The 16,717-nt window shown below is 41.1% G+C and overlaps 2 protein-coding genes across 2 annotated transcripts; both read right to left on the reverse strand.

Annotated features, from left to right (window-relative positions):
• Positions 1-2,508: 2,508 nt before the first annotated feature.
• snrpd1 (small nuclear ribonucleoprotein D1 polypeptide) lies at positions 2,509-5,812 on the reverse strand. Its single transcript, XM_079655254.1, has 4 exons — positions 5,657-5,812; positions 4,910-4,986; positions 3,806-3,997; positions 2,509-2,738 (listed from the first exon to the last, which is right to left on the reverse strand). The coding sequence occupies exons 1-4, from the start codon at positions 5,668-5,670 to the stop codon at positions 2,659-2,661; spliced, it is 363 nt and encodes a 120-aa protein (XP_079511380.1). The 5' UTR covers positions 5,671-5,812; the 3' UTR covers positions 2,509-2,658.
• Positions 5,813-11,769: 5,957 nt separating this feature from the next.
• Positions 11,770-14,618, reverse strand: LOC307023265 (ankyrin repeat and IBR domain-containing protein 1-like). The gene is made up of 5 exons (XM_079656432.1): positions 14,173-14,618; positions 14,021-14,072; positions 13,876-13,932; positions 13,620-13,743; positions 11,770-12,304 (listed from the first exon to the last, which is right to left on the reverse strand). Exons 1-5 carry the CDS (start codon positions 14,337-14,339, stop codon positions 11,913-11,915), a joined length of 792 nt encoding a protein of 263 aa, XP_079512558.1. The 5' UTR covers positions 14,340-14,618; the 3' UTR covers positions 11,770-11,912.
• Between the last annotated feature and the right edge of the window lie 2,099 nt (positions 14,619-16,717).

Raw genomic sequence — 16,717 nt, forward strand, 5'->3', positions numbered from 1 at the left:
GGCAGAGTGCCGGGCAGGAGTCCGAAGCAACTCCTGCCCCGCCTCCCTCCACGGTTCACCGTTCGGTTCTCCCCTCCCTCCTCTCCCCCGGACGGGGGAGACAGAGTCGGAGCAGGGTGCCAGCTTGGTGGCCGAACATGCTTTCCCCCTCTCCGTCACCACAGCGCGGCGGCGTCTGTTACGGAGACGGCCAGAAAAGTGCTACTGGACGCTCCAATCAGCCCGGACGGGCTGTTCGGACCCCAGTTCATGAAGACGTTACTTTCGTAAACCTGAAGTGAATATATTTTGGAATACTTATTGGAATTATTGGTGGAAAAGATTCCTCACAAAATGTAATATTCATTACCGGCAGAACTGTGTGCACACTGCACAGCGCTGCACCCAAGGACACCTTACAATTCATAACATATTCCAAGGAAAGGTTTTAAGACAGTACAAAGAATGCAGTCCAGGTGAGGTTTTTTATGCGGGGTGCAGATGAGAGAGCTGCCAGAATGACACCAAGATGTTGTGTTTGAGTTCTTGATAAACCATTAAAACAGTAAAATAAGTGTCTCCTGTTCACCAAAACATACCCATCTGTTATGGAAAAATAAAGTATTCTAAAAGTAATCTGAATGTTTACTTTTGTAAAAACTCAAAATAGTTTTTTAAGATACGTAACTGTAACTGTATTCTGATTACTTTCAGAGCATGTATTCAGTCAACAACTTCAAAATTCTGGGCTATATAAAAATCGCTGGCCCGCGATAGTGTCTATTCAATTGGATACATTTTGGCCCTTGGACAAATGTAGTTGGTGATCCCTGCCATAGACTGTATATATAAAAGGGACTGACGGGTTTGTGAGTGGGCTGTAGCGGCGCTATTTAGACTGAAACGAGAGATACTTATTAACCCGGGATGCCTTTTACCAATTTTAACTATAACACAACGTTTTTGAAAATACAGAAGAGGCAACTTCAAAATAACAATATATATACATATATTTGAGGGTGGACGGCTTATATAGATTACTTCCGGGTTAGATGGTTATCTCTGCATGTTCTGTTGCAAACACAACCAACAAAAAAGCCTCAGAATTTAAGTGCTTCTACATAACCTTAAATATTCACTTAATATTTTTGCAAATGTCTATATAATATATCCCTACCGCTATAAAAAATACACCCAGCTCTCCACTTTAAACAATAGGCTACTGCAGATTGTTATATATTAATTGTAATAGGGTTTTTTTGTTTCTTCATAATTGGTGTACATAATTATTTTTATATGTTAAATAGGTATATTCTTTTAATATTTCTTTTTATAATCGTTACATTTTGTACCTTCTCTTACAACTTATTAGCTTGTGTTTGCCACCATACACCAATCCAAATTCCTTGTATGTGTAAAACGTACGTGTAAAAACACTTGATTCTGATATTCAAACGTAGAAGTTACCCAAAATATTTGATTTGATTTAATAAAAAAACGGTGCTGCATTCTTATGAGTACAGTTAAGCCCAGTGATGCAAACACAGGTATGGTGAAAAAAGAGAGAACTATTCGAAGCAGAAAAAAAACAGCATAATATACCATCTGACAATGACAGATTTTTCTTTTGGGATATTTTACAAATCACTCCCCTTTCAAACTCTATTCTTGTTATTTTTAACAACTTTTTTTTGTTACTGTCATATAGTATTTTATACCTGTTAATAATTGAGTCTCTAATGTCTCATTAATAACTATAATGATCATATCAAGGTGTGCCTTAACCTCACTGAGCTGAGGTTATTTGAGCCTCTCAGGAGAGAGCTCTCTTCCACCTGGTTGTAGAAAAGCTCTTTAAATTCGTTAGCATAGCTAGCTAACCAGATGCTAATAACAACAGATCGCCACTGTGCTTACAACTAAAGACACAGCCTCGCAAACACTGCGGCATGTGTACGGCTCCTTATGGGTACTGCAATATTTGAAGAGCTGGAGCAGCGTTCCGATGCTCTCCGTTACACCTTCCAGACGAGACATAACCACGTGAAGACCTATCGTGAAGACACGTTACGCTCGTGTTGTGTTCAATGAACCTGTCCTTGGCCAGGAAAAACAGGCACTCGCTTGTTTAATTATTTTGCGATCTAGATTTCTTCTTCTTTTTTGAAGTGAGAAGTTGTCCGTCCGTCAGTCGGACGGACGGAACCCCCCCCAAAACGAAAACTCTTCGGTTCTCCACGAATTACACAAGTCACCCAAATCAGCGTTAAAAAAGCGGGAGGCGCCGAAAAGCGACTAATTTGCATCACTGTAAGCCATAAGCAATTCAGCTTGTAAGGGTACAAACTCAACATGTGGATCATTTCAGTTAGTGTAGAATTTCTTTTCTCTGATCTTCACGAGAAGAATACTCATTTGAATGCAAAGGTTCTTTATTCAGTGTAATGAAAACATAATTTTTCGTAAACAATCAAATGACAAACCAAAATAACCCCAGCTGCAAACGCTGCAATGACACACAGAGTCAGGTTTATCCTCCTCAAGGATTTTAATGTACAAAATAAGGAACAAAAAACAAAACAAAAAAACACATGGAAATTCACAAAATGTTTCTTCTGAAAAAAAAAAGATTCCTGTACAAACAGAGGGGTGGGGGCCAGCAGACGTAAAGCCAGGTGATCATCTCCTCGGGCCGCCCCGGCCTCTTCCTCTTCCTCTGCCGCGGCCTCTTCCTCTGCCTCTTCCTCCCCGTCCAGCCACTGAGGAGAACACACAGGAGGGTCAAACACGTGTCAAACATTCACCAACGTGTAAGGATAGCAGAATAGGAATCATATAACTGAATATCAAGTCCATTTCGTATACAAAATATGTTAGGTCTGAAGCTGAGGGAACAGTTTGCGAGAGACAAGCAACCAAAACAAAAATAAGTTGATACGTTTAAAAAAAATCATGTTTGATGTATATCTTATACAGCTATCCTATTTCATTGTAATGCTACCTCAGAGAAGAGCCGAGTACCAGACAACTTAAACAAGCAAATTCAAAATAGATCTTCATCCATTTCAGAATACCTGCTTAAAATATCATAAATAAATGTGTCACGTCTGTCTTGATTATGTTTAGGGAGAAAATGCCTCCTCTACAAACTTCGTCAATAACAAATGTAGCATTTTCACATCAAACAAATGATTAGGATTTCATTATTCTAGTTTCTTAAGAACCAAATAAGTACTCACTAACCAGAGAGCAGTCAACTATTAAATTGATGTTAGCCAAAGAATAATGACAAAGACTCATTGCTTAGGTCAGCGTAAATAAAAGGGGATCAGCTGTGGGTAATTAAGGCCTGTACATCAATATTTCAATAGAAAGGTTGAGAAATCGCCCAGTCACATTTCACGATGGATGGGGCTGGTCTGTTGCAATTTTAAACAGGTTTGATATTTTGTCACACAGAGGACTGGCATTTTACCCTAGGCTAGTGGCATGGTTAGTCTGTTTATTATCGATTCTATTGACATCTTGCTCATTTATAGTGCTATACAAGTTGGATTTAAAACTGTGACACAGGTTGCTGATGTAGCTTGTTTTTATTATAAAAAAGACAAGTGCTGAGTTAGTCTGTCTGCAAAAAAATCTAACTGGTTTAAGCTCAAACAAATCGACAGAACGTATAGAAACGCTGGTTCTTTGCAAATCCAACTGGAGACATGTCCTTTAACTTTAACACCTCCAATGCTCAGGAACAATATGAATACAAGATGAGGCCACACATAATGCTCCATCTCTCGTCTTAACACCTCAATGTTTCCACATTTCTCACCTGCTTCTCTCTTCTTTGACTTGACTTTAGGCTCGATGTCAACCAGCAAGGTGTCCAGTGGGAGGCTGTCGGGAAGGATGAAGTAGCGAATGTTGTTGCCACGGATACTCAGCGACTCCAGCTGAGTGGGCTCCCTGTTTTTCAGGGTCATTTTAACCGCCTTCAGGTGGGTGTTCATGCTCACATCGACACCTAAAATGGGGCAAAAGAAAGAAAACAAACCTTTAAGTTAACTTGGACAAGTCAACACCCATTCTTATTTACAAAACCGAGAGGAAAGTACTACATGAAACTATAAAGTGATAATCAGAGGACAACTGTAGAAGCATATATTGTAATAACAATCAAACAGCTTTAAGTAGTTTAAAAACAACCATTTGTTCCTTAATAATTCCCTCTGTGCTACCTAGAGGAAAGTGTACATGGTTCCGCAGTGAACAAAGAATTAAACCTTGGGGAAGATTCTTAAATCAACTTAAGTAAATGAGTGCCTGTTTATCAACAGCAAAACTATCTTTAAAACACTTCCATCAAAACAGTCTCACACTTGTAAAGGCGTGATAAACATCACAGAAAGTACTGTTAAGTTTTATTTAGTAAGACTACATGCATTTGTGAAGTAATGAAATTAGATCATACTGCACCGGTTGTGAGAGCATTTAAAAAAGGTTGTTTTGATATAGTTAAGCTTTATAGAATGGCCATTTTTTATTTAACTTTCTTTGTTAATTTACTGTTAAGACATGTTTAAAAGTTTGTTTTCAAGAATTCAAGCTTACACATTTCCGTAGTTGATATACAAATGATCATGTTGGGGGGTGTTTTAAGTTCAATCAGGCCCTTCTAAAGCAGTTACAACAACTACAAAATAAAGCTTCAACGGAGGTACGATGTAAAGAAGCACTGTTGGATTGCCGTGCATTAATTCAGGGGAGGTAATCCTAATTAATTGGGTACTGGTTATATGTATTGTCACCTGTGGGAGAACAATGGATCAATTTCAATCTTAAAAGTGCGTCATGACGTTAATAACACAATTGACTGCAGGTTCCCTGTGAGGGAGGCTTGCCAACACATTGTAATAAAGCAGCAGATGGATCTTACCTGTGATGGTGCCATGGACCTGGGTGCCATTCTTCAGTTCAATGGTGACCGTCTCATGGCTGAGTTTCATCAAAAACCTGCGAGTAACATTAAAACAAGATTACAGTGTGAACATATATCTGTTAAACATAGCCCTCTCTCTTTTGTTTAAGATTTATGTTAATTCACCGTTATACATCGTGTAAAACAAAAGACTAGCCTGAAGTTAGCTACAGTAACTAGCCAAAGTTAGCCACTGGCTGTGTAGTATTCAGCACCAAAACAAAAGTACTGTGCAGGGTGAGATTCACATAGCAAATCCACTCCTTTTATTAGATAAGTAACATTAACAAACTAAATGCATTGTTGACTTCGGCTATGCTTTCAAAAATAATATCAGTGAATGCATTAAACAATAACTTTGCAAACAAATACAGTCCGGGCCTGTGAGCTAACACAAGCTAACCTTTATGTCGCTGTCTGATCAAGTTAGTTAGCAAATATTGTTGCTATGATACCTGCAGGACTTTACATTGAAATGCACGTTTTACTAGTTAGTTAAACACTAGGCTTGTGAGTGTGTATTTTTGAGTGAGATTATTGTAGAGCCAGCAGTCATTGAACACCAAAGAGCCTCCATTCATTCCGCTCTCTTCTTCTTCCCGCCTGATCTCAGTTAAACATCTTCCTCCATCCGTCAGCCCCGCTTCGCTTTCATCGCCTCTCATCACAGCATTAGATAAACAGATATTTTTCACGATCACTTACCTGACAAGTTTCATGATTGTGATGGACTGTAGAGACAAATCCTCCACAAAAGGTAAAAATTACAGCAGTCGAGTGAAAACACAGGCCGCCGCTGTTGTATGCGTTACGTTTCGGGCCCGCTGATACGACGTCATCACAAGAGCGACAGCGAAGGTTGAAACCGCAAGAGAAAACAACAGCGCCGCGTGACGGTGGAGGAGAGAACATCATGATGAAAACCATGGAAAAAGGAGTTTTTTTTTTAAACGTGTTTCAAGCATGGTTTCAAGGTAAACTTTATCCTAGTTTCACTTGGAAATAATTGCTCATTATGTGAATTAAATCCTGAAACATGATTTTATACAATACAGCTATATTTGTAAAGAGTTTTAAAACCTCCAGACCTACGTGCTGTAGGAGAAATATATAAATGAGTAAAACACAACAAAATCACTCAGCTCAAACCATAAAATAGGTAAAAATACAAATAAGAAGGTACAATTAAAAATAATTAAATAATAGCAGCCATGTAGTAAAAATAATAGACAATTTAAAGCAACAATCTACAAAGTGCCATGAGCTATGGAGAAGAGGTAGGTCTAAATAAGATTTACATTTAATGTTTTTAAGTAGGAGCTGTGGAAAGATATTGATACATGTATAGCAGGTTTGTCGGTGTTGTAGTTTAATATATATACAGGACTGTCTCAGAAAATTAGAATATTGTGATAAAGTTCTTTATTTTCTGTAATGCAATTAAAAAAACAAAAATGTCATACATTCTGGATTCATTACAAATCAACTGAAATATTGCAAGCCTTTTATTATTTTAATATTGCTGATTATGGCATACAGCTTAAGAAAACTCAAAAATCCTATCTCAAAAAATTAGAATAGTTCCTCAGACCAAGTAAAAAAAAAAGATTTATAACAGCAAAACACAATCAAACATTTGAAAATGTCCATTAATGCACTCAGTACTTGGTTGGGAATCCTTTTGCACGGATTACTGCATCAATGCGGCGTGGCATGGAGGCAATCAGCCTGTGGCATTGCTGAGGTGTTATGGATGCCCAGGATGCTTCAATAGCGGCCTTTAGCTCATTAGCATTGTTGGGTCTGGTGTCTTTCAGCTTCTTCTTCACAATACCCCACACATTCTCTATGGGGTTCAGGTCAGGGGAATTTGCAGGCCAATCGAGGACAGTAATGCCATGGTCAGTACACCAGTTACTGGTGGTTTTGGCACTGTGGGCAGGTGCCAGATCATGCTGGAAAATGAATTCCTCATCTCCATAGAGCTTTTCAGCAGACGGAAGCATGTAGTGCTCTAAAATCTCTTGGTACACAGCTGCATTTACTCTGGGCTTGATGAAACACAGTGGACCAACACCAGCAGCTGACATGGCTCCCCAAACCATCGCTGACTGTGGGAACTTCACACTGGATTTCAAGCAACTTGGATTTTGCTCCTCTCCAGCCTTTCTCCAGACTCTGGCGCCTTGACTTCCAAATGAAATACAAAACTTGCTTTCGTCTGAAAAGAGGACTTTGGACCACTGTGCAACTGTCCAGTGCTTCTTTTCCTTAGCCCAAGTCAGACGCCTCTTCCGTTGTCTTGAGTTCAGAAGTGGCTTGACCATGGGAATACGGCTATTGTAGCCCATTTCCCGGACACGTCTGTGAACAGTGACTTTTGATACCTGGACTCCAGCTTCAGTCCACTGTCTTTGAAGCTCCCCCAAATTCTGGAAGCGACTCTTCTTCACAATGCTGTTAAGGCTGCGGTCATCTCTCTTGGTTGTGCAGCGTTTCCTGCCACATTTCCCCCTTCCAACAGACTTTTTGTGGATGTGCTTTGAAACTGCACTCTGTGAACAGCTTGCTCTTTGAGAAATTTCTTTTTGTGTCTTACCCTCCTGATGGAGGGTGTCAATGACGGTCCTCTGGACAGCAGTCAGATCAGCAGTCTTCCCCATACTTGTGATTTAGTTTACTGAACCAAGCTGAGTGTTTTTCAAGGCTCAGGAAACCCTTGCAGGTGTTTCGAGTTAATTAGACGATTCAAGTGATTCGTTGAACACCCTACTAGTATACTTTTTCATGATATTCTAATATTTAGAGATAGGATATTTGAGTTTTCTTAAGCTGTATGCCATAATCAGCAATATTAAAATAATAAAAGGCTTGCAATATTTCAGTTGATTTGTAATGAATCCAGAATGTATGACATTTTTGTTTTTTTAATTGCATTACAGAAAATAAAGAACTTTATCACAATATTCTAATTTTCTGAGACAGTCCTGTATATATAGTTATAATACATATTGTTTAATTTTGTCTGCAGCCCTGGCATGATGTTTTGAGATACATACTCAATGTTACTTTTTAGATGACTTATATACAATGAACATACTGTTGTAATAGGTTTCTGATCATGTTTGGCATGGTACTACAAGTAGAAAATGACTGCAGATGGCAGCCGTACAGCTATAACACGTTAGGTTTATGATGCTAATGAGAATATTCTCTCTTTCGCAGATTTTTGTTGATGGTTTTGGAAATCACCGTCACAGAAAGAAAAACATAGAGCGAGACACTTTCAGTTGTTTTTATTGAGTAAACTTTGCACTGACACTTTCATTTACAGTTTTGGCCACACATCAAATCTCTCTTATGGACTGACTGGGAATGTATCAAGTATAATCTATGAAGTGCAATTTCTTTTTTTCAAACTCTGTAGTGGTTGGTTGAGGAATCTTTCAAATATAAAACATTATTTATGGAGTACAAACTGGCACAGGACCATTCCCTTGACCCCATAAATCCAATTCTTAATCAAGAAAATGTAAAAGGAAAATATCATCATAATAATAAAAGCCACCCTCATCAGTCCTCCACATCTTGCACTGGATTAGTGCAACACATCAACAGCATGCCTGTGCAAATTAAAAAGACCCCAATCTCTTCCAATGTGTATCCTGGTGCAACAATACAACCTAAAATAAATGTTGATTAAACCATTCCTCGGGAAACAATGTTGAAATGTTCTGGGCTTACACCAGCTCTCCTCACATAATGAAATGTCTCTGTCAGCACCTTCACAGTTTAGAGAGGAAAAGGTGATATTTTAGGGGTTTGTGTTACGTCATAGAGCACTCCAGACCTCAAACAAGCTTAAAACTCAAACTCTCTTTTATAAGTTATGCATTTTTGATTGCATATCAAACTCGGTTTTCAACAAAATCAGGATATCTTTACATAAGCGTGTCCTGCCGTGAAAGTATGATTAAAAACACTCCATTTTCATTTCAGTCCCAAGAGCACCAGATCATATCTCAACACAACAGGCAGTGTCTAGTTCTCGTGTAAACATTACAGTTGGGTAATAAAGTTTTAAGATAGAAGTTTAAAGTGACATCCCAGGTCTCAGAGTGCTACTTGGCTTTTCAAGAAAAGTCAAAGGCCAACTACATTTGAACAACGTTGAGATCAAAGGATTTGTTAAATCAAGGGGAAACTCTGAAATAATTTGACTTCGTGTCATAGCAGTTTTTCTCCGGGGATAAGGTAAAATATAATAAATCTCAGGTTTGAGGATAAATAAAACGAATGTGCATCTCAGTTTACGGCAGCAGCCACAGTGGTGTGTTTAGCATGTTTCAAAATTAATGACACTAATAAATACCAACAAATAAACAAATACGACTCGAACAAAAAAGGCACACAGACCCAACGACTCAGGTCTTAACTGGAAAAAAAATCATCTCTATGATTAGGAATAAGGAAATACAAAAAAAAAAAAAAAACATTTCCCATCTCTAAACAGCACACTGGACTCGCCATCAGCAGTGGAATAGATATGATCAAAACAAACTAGACGATTGTTTCCATGAACAATATTGTCTGATTGCTTTGGCTCAATGAACAAAGTGTAGTCGTCTCCTCTCAATTACACTTTTTAATATGTCGTTTAGTCATTTTTATAAAAGATTTTCAAAGACTGAATGACTCTTGTGGTAAACACAACGTTTAAAGGGTTGCGTTTGCATGATTATCTATGGAAAACTCAATTCTACAGATGTTGATTAAATTAACTAATCCACATCATAAGACTGTTGACAAAGAATTTCTTTAGTCTTTACTGACTTGATATATTTTACTTTTCAACATAAAAAGGTGTTTGAATATGTGACTCACTGTAGTGTCAGACTCTAGACTTAAATTACAGCATCTTAGTTTAATCAATTATTTTTTTAATTAGAAAAATATATTTATATGATGATGCTGTAAAACTTAATTGTCCGTAATGTATTCGATGTCAACTTTGACGCAAAAAATCATTATAACATATATTTGTAATTATGCACATTGAAAACTGAGCCAAAGCAGGTGTTAAACACAGAACTGTGATTGAAAGGTCATTTGTGATAAAGACTGGGTGTTGCAGTGAGAAGGAAAAATAGAGGGTTCAACAACTCCCAAAAAAAAGAGCAGAGGAGAGAGTATCATGGTTCCTTGCAGCCTACCAAACAGCAGCAGTGTGTTGGCTCCCTAACAAAGCAGGCACAGTGTGCAAGAAGGTCCAAACATCAGAACCAGGCCCTCTGATTGTACAGTACGCTCAACCAGCTCCATGGTTACATCGTATTTGGCTGCAGGAGGCTCGTGATAGGGTCGGTGTTACAATAATAAAAGGTGTGAGAATATCAGGCAAGTTTGGATTTCAGCATGATCAGCACCAAAACTTCACCCTGAACAAACAGAGAAGAAACCTACAGGGAATAAATAAAGGAAGAAAACATGTGCAGCATTTTATGTGTTATGATATCAGTAGCTTTCCATTGATGTACTTTGCAATTCAACACTAATAATTTGTCTGTTTTAGAGCAGACAAAAGCACTTTAAAAATAAAAAAGTGAAATCAAACTGCATATGACATCATCGTAACTGAAGAAAGTCTGCAGGGTTTTGTGTCCTCTCTAGATACAGTATAATACACACAGTAAACACTCCTAAGAACATCTTTCATTGAGGCATCGCCATTATTTCTCCTGTTTTCCGCAGTCTTTGACTTTCTTCCACCTCTCTCTGTCTTAACCTTCTCTCTCCACGTTGTTCTGTCACACTAGGTGCACTTGTTCCTCCCACTCCTCAGGCGACTGCTCCCCCTCTAACTGAAGGACGAGGTCTAAGTCTCTCTCTGTGTCCGGGGTCGTGTGTGTGGGACTGTCTCCACGTTGGGAGTGTGAGCACGGGTGTGTGTGCGCTTCGTCCAGCGACAGCTCAGCCACACACCCTGCGTCCACCCCCTCCTCTCCAGTCGCTCTGCTGTCGAGCTCCAGAGTGCTGGGCCTCAACGTCGTCGGGACCTCCGCCCCCGCAGCACCCAGACGAGGACTCCCCCCCGCCCCGTCCACTGGCCCGCCCTCCAGGGGCAGCCAGACAGGGGCGGAGTCCCTGGAGGCCTCTGACTCAGTCTCAGTGTGTGTGTCGGGGGAGGAGTCTGTCTCTGTGGTGGGCGGGGAGGGGATGAGGGCGAGGCTCTGCGGGTTGTTCTGGGGGTTGATGTTGTTGTTGAACCAGGCCATGATGTTGTCCAGCAGCTGGGCGCTGGCTGTGGGGTCCAGCGGCTCCAGGCTCTGCGGGTCGCTGGGGGTGAACGCCCCCCCCGGAGGGATCACCGGGGAGAGCATCAGCTCTGGCTCGAGCTCTGGAGACGGGAGGCACAACAGGGTGGGCGGCACTGGGTCTGATTTGGGGCGTTCAAGAGCGTAGGTGGTGGGACGCTCCTGAGAGTAAGAGCTGCTGTGTTCAGGGCCCGGGACGTAAGAGCTGTCTGGTGCTGGGGCGCTGTCGTACAAGGCTGCGTGTTCCCGGCTACAGGAGCTAGGACGGGAGGGGTTTTGGGCGCGTTCATGTGCGCGTTCATTTGAGCGTTCATGTGCGCGTTCATGTGCGCGTTCATGTGAGCGTTCATGTGCGCGTTCATGTGAGCGTTCATGTGAGCGTTCATGTGAGCGTTCATGTGAGCGTTCATGTGAGCAGGAGGCCGCGCGTTCAGCCTCGGATAAATAAGCACTGGTGTGGCAGTAGGCGGGGTCTGAGATGGTGATGTGGTCGAGCCGGTACGCAGCGGGCAGCTCCGCTCTGTGGCTGCAGTCGCTGTACGCAGGGTCGCTGTAGGGAACAGCGCTGTGGGTGTATGTGTGGAGAGAGCACAGCTGCTCCTGAGTGTGTGTGTCGAGGTCATACGGAGTGGTTATGTTCCCCAGTTTCATAAGGCTGTCTCCCAGCTCCAGCAGCTCTGCACTGAGGCAGGGAGGTGGGGGCGGGAGGGGGAGGGAGTTGGACGCGGGAGGCTGGGAGGTGGAGTCTGTCCTGTTAGGGGGTCGAGGGGGTCCAGGAGCGACGTGGGGAAGCCTCTGGCTCCTGGAGGACCGTCCGTGTTGAGGGAGTGCAAAGAAATGTCCCCCAAGTCTCCTGAGGGACCCGGCCTCCTCTCCAGCTCCACCCTCCCCAGCTCCACCCTCCCCTCCATGCCTCCCTCCAGGCCTCTCTCTCTGCGGGACTCCTGCAGGGACAGCTGGATGGCGAGCAGGATGTTCGGATCGTCTTCATCCAGCGAGCCCAGCGCTCTCCGGCGGCCCTCACTCCTCTCTGGACCTTCTGGAACAAGAAATATCACATTTAGATTAAACTGTAAGAAAAGGATTTCATGGTTATAGTAATACGTAGCACCTATTTTGACAGGCCTTATTATTTAAGATGAATTATGGTTTATTTATAGAAAATTATAAAACTTTGATCATGATTTATTGTCGTACAATTTGATTATATTTCATGTCAGGTTATTTTACTACTTTAACTAGTATTATTACATTTAATAATATTATATAATATAATAAAATATAAAAAATAATTGTATTTCTCACATTTTGATTTCAAAATGTTCTATATATATATACACACATATATATATTTTTTTTAACAGGCCAAACTTGATCCGTCTTATTTCAGCTTGTCTGTCACGTGTAAAGCACTTTGAACTGCACTAACCTGTATGAAAGGTGCTATACAAATAAAGTTGGATGGATTCATGTAAATATATGAATAGGAACACATTTCAATACCTGACGTAGTCCTTTTAGAAAACCCACAAACTCATGTGCAGGTCAGTATTTGCCTTAAGTGTTTGAAACCACAGCATTCAAACACGGATATAAAAACATTTATACAAATTTGAAACAGTAATAATAACCATCTGGAGAATCCATTGCTGCCTACTCGCTTTAACACAAGGACTGCTTTGCGATCACGTGATCAATGCCTCCGCGCGCTTCGACAAGACCAGAGTTATGGAACATTTAAATCCCATTTTCTATTTGTCTACCGTGCTGACAAGTGAAAATGTATAAAAGGAGGCGAAGGATGAAGCTGGATTATGACCCAGAGTTCTTGCACTGTGCGTCATGTTTATGAAGATGCTACTATTTCACTTAATTATAAAAGACTTGGTGCCAAAATAATGAATGCACTGTTATTTCTTACTATTGGTAGTTTAAAAGAAGTACCTTGAAACATCATAATGACATTTTGTGAACTGAAACACACTTCTCTGAAATAATCTGACCACAACCCGAAACCAAATAAGCAGTAGAGAAAATGTAAAATGGCCATAAAGGAAAACTTACGGTACCATGTGAAGTAATATTTGTTATGATCAAAATAATAAGAGCATGTTGACAGCCAGCTAATGCTGATTGGATTGTCTGCACTTGCTATTGTATCTTGTGGTGTTGGTGTTATACTGGAGCACCACAATGGGAAGACCCCTCCAGGCTTTATTGGGTTTTCATCCTCTGTGATTTTTAATGTATATATTGACTGCAGTGAAGTGATGTATGTGTTTTAATCAGTACGTAAAATAAATCATTAAATCTATGGTATCTATAGAGTGCAACCATTTTTTTGGGGGGCAGACCTGTGCTGTCGCTCCTCCGGCTCGTCTCCGGCGTGTTGCTGCTGCTCCTCAGGTTGTGCAGACTCAGCATGTCTCCTCTGCGCCGCGGTCGGTGTCGGCGTCGGTACTGGATGTCAGCGTAATCCTGCAGAGAGGGGTTCAAGCTGGGTTACCACACAACCAACTCTAAAAGTAAGTCTGTTTACTGTAAGGTTCACAATCCTCAGCACAGAGAGCAACCTGTAGCCCATGCATGTAGTACTGTGTGGTGCTTTACCTGTGACTGTCTCTCTCTCTGATCTCCCGCTCCCAGTACAGAGTGACGACTCCCCATCTTAACACACGAAAGTAACACATGAGTAAAGTGAGTTCCCTGCAGCATGAATAGAAAAAAGCTGCACAGCATTTGGATTTGGTTTTACCTCAGGTGAAGCAAAGCCGAGATACTCCCAATCCCATGATCCTCCAGGGTAACTGAAACAAACACACATGAAGGAGGTATTAAAGTTCAGTTTGAATTCACATATTTACACTTTGTATTTCAGTGTGTGTGTGTGAGTGTGTTAGTCATTACTTCCTGCGGGGAGGGTCCGGAGAATCGTTGGGGGCGACGCCTCGGGCCACTGACGCCAGGAACTCCTGCCTCTTCTGCTGCACCAGACGGGCCGCGCTGATGATCTTGTGGCAGGGAGTCCTCAGGTACGGCCGGTTCACCTTCTGAGCCAGATCCTCCACAACCATCTCCAGGTCCGTCTGACAACAAACAACTTGTTAACTTCTCACCGGCTCGGTGATCTGCCACTGATATTTGAAGTGACGAGATATAAGCTGACTATGTTTTGAGTATTCTTTTTCTCACGGGATATTTCATTCAGTTTAAAGCCTGAAAAGTGTTTGATAAATAGAGGGATTGGACCACTGGCGCTTCAGATATTTGCAACGATCTGCTGTACTGTACTTTATATCAATCACTCTTACCGTTAAAGTCTGTACGACTGCAGGTGAACCAAGTTATGAAAAAAATGTGGGATAAGTATTTCAAGTACAATAAAAATACTTCTACATACAGGACTGTCTCAGAAAATAATATTGTGATAAAGTTCTTTATTTTCTGTAATGCAATTAAAAAAAAAAAAAAAATGTCATACATTCTGGATTCATTACAAATCAACAGAAATATTGCAAGCCTTTTATTATTTTAATATTGCTGATTATGGCATACAGCTTAAGAAAACTCAAAAATCCTATCTCAAAAAATTAGAATAGTTCCTCAGACCAAGTAAAAAAAAAAGATTTATAACAGCAAAACACAATCAAACATTTGAAAATGTCCATTAATGCACTCAGTACTTGGTTGGGAATCCTTTTGCACGGATTACTGCATCAATGCGGCGTGGCATGGAGGCAATCAGCCTGTGGCATTGCTGAGGTGTTATGGATGCCCAGGATGCTTCAATAGCGGCCTTTAGCTCATTAGCATTGTTGGGTCTGGTGTCTTTCAGCTTCTTCTTCACAATACCCCACATATTCTCTATGGGGTTCAGGTCAGGGGAATTTGCAGGCCAATCGAGGACAGTAATGCCATGGTCAGTACACCAGTTACTGGTGGTTTTGGCACTGTGGGCAGGTGCCAGATCATGCTGGAAAATGAATTCCTCATCTCCATAGAGCTTTTCAGCAGACGGAAGCATGTAGTGCTCTAAAATCTCTTGGTACACAGCTGCATTTACTCTGGGCTTGATGAAACACAGTGGACCAACACCAGCAGCTGACATGGCTCCCCAAACCATCGCTGACTGTGGGAACTTCACACTGGATTTCAAGCAACTTGGATTTTGCTCCTCTCCAGCCTTTCTCCAGACTCTGGCGCCTTGACTTCCAAATGAAATACAAAACTTGCTTTCGTCTGAAAAGAGGACTTTGGACCACTGTGCAACTGTCCAGTGCTTCTTTTCCTTAGCCCAAGTCAGACGCCTCTTCCGTTGTCTTGAGTTCAGAAGTGGCTTGACCATGGGAATACGGCTATTGTAGCCCATTTCCCGGACACGTCTGTGAACAGTGACTTTTGATACCTGGACTCCAGCTTCAGTCCACTGTCTTTGAAGCTCCCCCAAATTCTGGAAGCGACTCTTCTTTACAATGCTGTTAAGGCTGCGGTCATCTCTCTTGGTTGTGCAGCGTTTCCTGCCACATTTCCCCCTTCCAACAGACTTTTTGTGGATGTGCTTTGAAACTGCACTCTGTGAACAACTTGCTCTATGAGAAATTTCTTTTTGTGTCTTACCCTCCTGATGGAGGGTGTCAATGACGGTCCTCTGGACAGCAGTCAGATCAGCAGTCTTCCCCATACTTGTGATTTAGTTTACTGAACCAAGCTGAGTGTTTTTCAAGGCTCAGGAAACCCTTGCAGGTGTTTCGAGTTAATTAGACGATTCAAGTGATTCGTTGAACACCCTACTAGTATACTTTTTCATGATATTATAATATTTAGAGATAGGATATTTGAGTTTTCTTAAGCTGTATGCCATAATCAGCAATATTAAAATAATAAAAGGCTTGCAATATTTCAGTTGATTTGTAATGAATCCAGAATGTATGACATTTTTGTTTTTTTAATTGCATTACAGAAAATAAAGAACTTTATCACAATATTCTAATTTTCTGAGACAGTCCTGTATATATGATACAACTGACTCTGTTACAGTGTTGTTGGATTTCTGAAATCCTTAATAATACCTTCATTGGCGCTGACCCTGCAGCATTGTTGTTGTGACCTCATGTAGAAGTCAGGTTTTATTCCGATAGGGCCACATGTTAAACCCATCAGACCATTGTAAAGAGGTATTGTCTGAGATGGGCCTTTCACTGACCTCTCCACACTGTAATATAGCTGTGATGTGATCAGCACACTGATACATAGCTGAGTGACGCTACTGTGTTATTGTGCTGTGAGTGAAGGCAGAGCAGCGCACTCAGTTTAATACCAACATGTACCCTGTGCAGAGATGGCAAAAGTACACACATCCTTTACTCAAGTAGAAGTACAGATACTCGTGTTTAAAAATACTCTGGTAAAAGTAGAAGTACTGACTAAACTTCTTTGCTCAAGTAAAAGTAAA

Source organism: Notothenia rossii (assembly GCF_949606895.1).
Source record: "Notothenia rossii genome assembly, chromosome: 10".
Classification (NCBI taxonomy): domain Eukaryota; kingdom Metazoa; phylum Chordata; class Actinopteri; order Perciformes; family Nototheniidae; genus Notothenia; species Notothenia rossii.